General features: G+C 51.1%; 1 protein-coding gene across 1 annotated transcript in view; it reads right to left on the bottom strand.

Moving 5' to 3' along the window:
- Positions 1-138: 138 nt before the first annotated feature.
- The window catches only part of LOC144532749 (A-type voltage-gated potassium channel KCND2-like), a 41079-nt gene continuing 36217 nt past the window's right edge, over positions 139-5000 (bottom strand). The window contains exon 5 of the mRNA XM_078273683.1: positions 139-310. Within this exon, the coding sequence (XP_078129809.1) occupies positions 139-310 (172 nt within the window). The remainder of the gene's footprint in view (positions 311-5000) is intronic.

Raw genomic sequence — 5000 nt, 5'->3', positions numbered from 1 at the left:
CACTTCTGTCATGTGGACACAGGATCCAAACCCCCGCCATCTGAGTCTGTGGTTAGTGCGTGGGGGGGCCGTGGACCCCTGACCCCCGATGCCCGACCCGTTGGGTGCGTTGTGTTTCCGTGTGGGAGGGCGATGTGATTACAGCGCCGACACCCGGACGATGTTGGCCTGGGAGTAGTCGCTGGATGATGCGTGGCCTTGGGCGTTGTTGTTGCGGGGCGGCGATGGCGTGCTGATGACGGCGGCCGTGATGTACTGATCACAGTTCAGGGGAACCGTCTCCTCAAATTTAGCGTTGAGACTGGACCGACTGGAGCGACTACAGAGAGAGAGAAGACACACAGAGGAATGGTTAAGACTCTGGGCCCTACCTCGCACCCGGCGCAAAGCCTGACGCAAGTATCTTTGCTATTTTAAGACCGTCCAGCGCCCGCGTCGTTTAAATAGCAAATGCACCTGCTGGTCTTACAGGGAGGTGTGTTCAGGTACATTCTGGTCTTACAGGGAGGTGTGTTCAGGTGCATTCTGGTCTTACAGGGAGGTGTGTTCAGGTGCATTCTGGTCTTACAGGGAGGTGTGTTCAGGTGCATTCTGGGCGTGCTGGTCTTACAGGGAGGTGTGTTCAGGTGCATTCTGGGCATTCTGGTCTTACAGGGAGGTGTGTTCAGGTGCATTCTGGGAGTATTGCTGTCTTGAGGCAGCGGGAAGTGATGGCACCATTGACCAACAAAAACCTGGTCTAAAGTCAATAACGCAGCATTTGATCATCACATACCCTTCACCATACCCCCATCATCATGATGTGGGGGTATGGTGAAGGGTATGTGATGATGGGGGGGTACGGTGAAGGGTATGTGATGATGTGGGGGTAGGGTGAAGGGTATGTGATGATGGGGGGGTACGGTGAAGGGTATGTGATGATGTGGGGGTAGGGTGAAGGGTATGTGATGATGTGGGGGTACGGTGAAGGGTATGTGATGATGTGGGGGTACGGTGAAGGGTATGTGATGATGTGGGGGGTATGGTGAAGGGTATGTGATGATGGGGGGTATGGTGAAGGGTATGTGATGATGTGGGGGTATGGTGAAGGGTATGTGATGATGGGGGGGGGGTATGGTGAAGGGTATGTGACGATGTGGGGGTATGGTGAAGGGTATGTGATGATGGGGGGGTATGGTGAAGGGTATGTGATGATGGGGGGGGGGTATGGTGAAGGGGATGTGATGATGGGGGGTATGGTGAAGGGTATGTGATGATGGGGGGGGGGTATGGTGAAGGGTATGTGATGATGGGGGGGTATGGTGAAGGGGATGTGATGATGGGGGGTATGGTGAAGGGTATGTGATGATGGGGGGGTATGGTGAAGGGTATGTGATGATGGGGGGGTATGGTGAAGGGTATGTGATGATGGGGGGGTATGGTGAAGGGGATGTGATGATGGGGGGAGTATGGTGAAGGGTATGTGATGATGGGGGGGTATGGTGAAGGGTATGTGATGATGGGGGGGTATGGTGAAGGGGATGTGATGATGGGGGGTATGGTGAAGGGTATGTGATGATGGGGGGGTATGGTGAAGGGGATGTGATGATGTGCCCCCTGTATTTTAAGGAAGAACATTTATTTATTCATGATACATTATTCATTCACAAAGATAACTGGGGTCCTTAAAGGATTTTTCCTATTTCTTTTAATTAAGGCATTAAGATCAATTTTCTAAAGCTGATGTTTTTATTCCTCTTTTAGTCAGCTTCAGCATGGCTTCATAAACTCTTGCTTATCACTGTATATGCATGTTGGGTTTTTTGCTGTGCATGATCAGACTTTTTTCACAAATCACACCCTGCATATGTGTGCCTGCACACTGTATTAATGACAATGAAATGGAATTAGTTGAATTCCAACCCTGGTGTGTGCCGCTGTGAGACTGAAACAGGAGGAGGCTGAAACAGAGCTGTGGGTTTCCCAGCTGTCCATATTTAGGAGAAAGTTCCCAGACCTCCCACAGCCTCCCACAGCTGGACATATTCTGGATTCCTGCTCCCTGACTCTACATGGGAATACTTGTCGCTGCCGCCATGTGTTTACATACAGACTCTCTGAGTGGGGCTCAAACTGTTCTTGTTTATAACTCCATTTCATATAGTTATGTCTCAGTTATGTCAGGTTAAAGAGGGACGTCTCAGCCTCAGTTCTTCTCTTGAAACTCATCTTTTACATGTTTACATCCAGTTGTTGATGAACATTACTAACACATCTTTTGGCAGAAAATATAAAGCCGATATAAAGCTCACTGATTGGTTATCTGGTGTTAACAGTTTATCCATCATTATAATAAGAACTCCAGATTAATTAAACCAGTGCCGGTACTCCTGTTCAGGAGTTGCATGACATGTAGGGGTGTAACGATCCATCTACTACATCGATGTATCGATTTATATTCCTATGATCCAACTACATCGATCTGTGCTCGGCAAGTTGGCCTTCCGGACGACATATATCGATCTAACATCGTTTTAAAATGTAATCAATCGATTGTATCTATACTAGGAAATAACCCATTGGGTTTAAGCACGTCAGACTTTATATGGATGTTTTTCTTAGCACTTTTAATGATAAAGGTGTTAAACGTTACTTGATTCAGTCAGCCTCTCCGTGACGTCATCGCCCCGCGCCAGCAGCAGCACAAAGACAACAAAACATAGCATGGCGGAGAAATGATCAAGCCACCATTGCGGTCCAGTGTGTGGAAACACTGTGGCTGTTGCAAAGACGGAGATGTTCTAAATAAGTCGCTCGCTGTTTGTAGGATATGTAAAGGTCAAGTAAAGTACAACAGCAACACGACAAATCTCTCCAACCACCTACTGAGGCGCCATGGGCAGCGTCCAGGCACCATGGGCAGCGTCCAGGCGCCATGGGCAGCGTCCAGGCGCCATGGGCAGCGTCCAGGCGCCATGGGCAGCGTCCAGGCGCCATGGGCAGCGTCCCAGGCACCATGGGCAGCGTCCCAGGCGCCATGGGCAGTGTCCAGGCGCCATGGGCAGCGTCCCAGGCACCATGGGCAGCGTCCATGTCCAGGCGCCATGTCCAGGCGCCATGGGCAGCGTCCCAGGCTCCATGGGCAGCGTCCATGTCCAGGCACCATGGGCAGCGTCCAGGCACCATGGGCAGTGTCCAGGCGCCATGGGCAGCGTCCAGGCACCATGGGCAGCGTCCAGGCGCCATGGGCAGCGTCCAGGCGCCATGGGCAGCGTCCAGGCGCCATGGGCAGCGTCCAGGCGCCATGGGCAGCGTTCAAGGTAAAGTCAACTCTGCAGAAGCCTCAGGCCTCGCCTGCTTGTTTAGTCAGAGACTAAGCCAAAACTCAGCTGGGCGAAAAACATCACGGCAACAATTGCCAAGTTTATCTGCAAAGACATGCGACCCTAGCCTGGCTCTGCCCTCCAAATGTACGAGAGTCTGGTAGGACCAGGCTAATGGACCAGAGTCTGGTAGGACCAGGCTAGTGGACCAGAGTCTGGTAGGACCAGGCTAGTGGACCAGAGTCTGGTAGGACCAGGCTAATGTACCAGAGTCTGGTAGGACCAGGCTAGTGGACCAGAGTCTGGTAGGACCAGGCTAATGGACCAGAGTCTGGTAGGACCAGGCTAATGGACCAGAGTCTGGTAGGACCAGGCTAATGGACGAGAGTCTGGTAGGACCAGGCTAATGGACCAGAGTCTGGTAGGACCAGGCTAATGTACAAGAGTCTGGTAGGACCAGGCTAATGGACCAGAGTCTGGTAGGACCAGGCTAATGGACCAGAATCTGGTAGGACCAGGCTAATGGACCAGAGTCTGGTAGGACCAGGCTAATGGATGAGAGTCTGGTAGGACCAGGCTAATGGACGAGAGTCTGGTAGGACCAGGCTAACGGACCAGAGTCTGGTAGGACCAGGCTAGTGTACCAGAGTCTGGTAGGACCAGGCTAGTGGACCAGAGTCTGGTAGGACCAGGCTAGTGGACGAGAGTCTGGTAGGACCAGGCTAATGGACCAGAGTCTGGTAGGACCAGGCTAATGGACCAGAGTCTGGTAGGACCAGGCTAATGCGACCCTACAGTGTGGTTGAAAATCTGGAATTCCGTGAAATGATTCAAACATTGGAGCCAAGGTACACGATACCAAGCCGACCACACGTATTAAAAGGTTATTCCTGCATTGTAGGAAAGTACTAAGAATGATGTGAAGCTGTCGCTTTCTCAAGCTGAACGAGTAGCGATAACGGCGGATAGCTGGACGTCATGCTCAAATCAAGGGTATGGGACAATTACCTCTCATCACATTGATCCGGAGTGGAAAATGAAGACCTTTTGTTCTGCAAACCAGAGTTTTAAATGAAGCCCATACTGGTAAAAATATTGGCGCGTTACTGCGTGAAGCCTGCATGGAGTGGAAAATCTCCGACAAGAATCCCCCCATCGTCACAGATAACGGCAGGAACGTGATTGTGGCCGGTGCAGAAGCCCAGTTCAGTCCACACATTACCTGCTTCGCACATACACTCAACCTTGCCTCGCAGAAGGGTTCGGGGGTGGACCGTGCTTCCAGGTTGTTGGGGAAAAATTGTTGGATATTTTCACCGCAGCCTGATAGCATGTCCCGCCCTACAGGAAAAACAAACTCTGAAGGATTTACCAAAACATAAACTGATCCAAGACAATCACCAGATGGGACAGTTCATTCAAAATGCTTGAAGGTTTTTTGGAACAACAGCCAGCTATAATGGCAACGCTGATGTCCAAAGATCTATGAAAGGGGGTCACAGATGTAGGCACGCTGAGTGAGAGTGATATTGCCAACATGGATGACATTGTTCAGTTGATGGGTCCTGTCAAAATGGCAACAACCACTGTGATGTGTGAAGAAGACCAGCCAACGCTCTCTGTCATTGCTCCTCTTCAAACACCTACAGCCATGCGAAGACGACTCAACCCTGGTTGCAGAGATGAAGAGGGTGACGG

The sequence above is a fragment of the Sander vitreus genome, chromosome 17, assembly GCF_031162955.1.
Source record: "Sander vitreus isolate 19-12246 chromosome 17, sanVit1, whole genome shotgun sequence".
Taxonomy (NCBI): Eukaryota; Metazoa; Chordata; class Actinopteri; order Perciformes; family Percidae; genus Sander; species Sander vitreus.
Note: the sequence above shows the minus strand (reverse complement) of the source record. Positions and strands in the feature narration are given on the sequence as shown.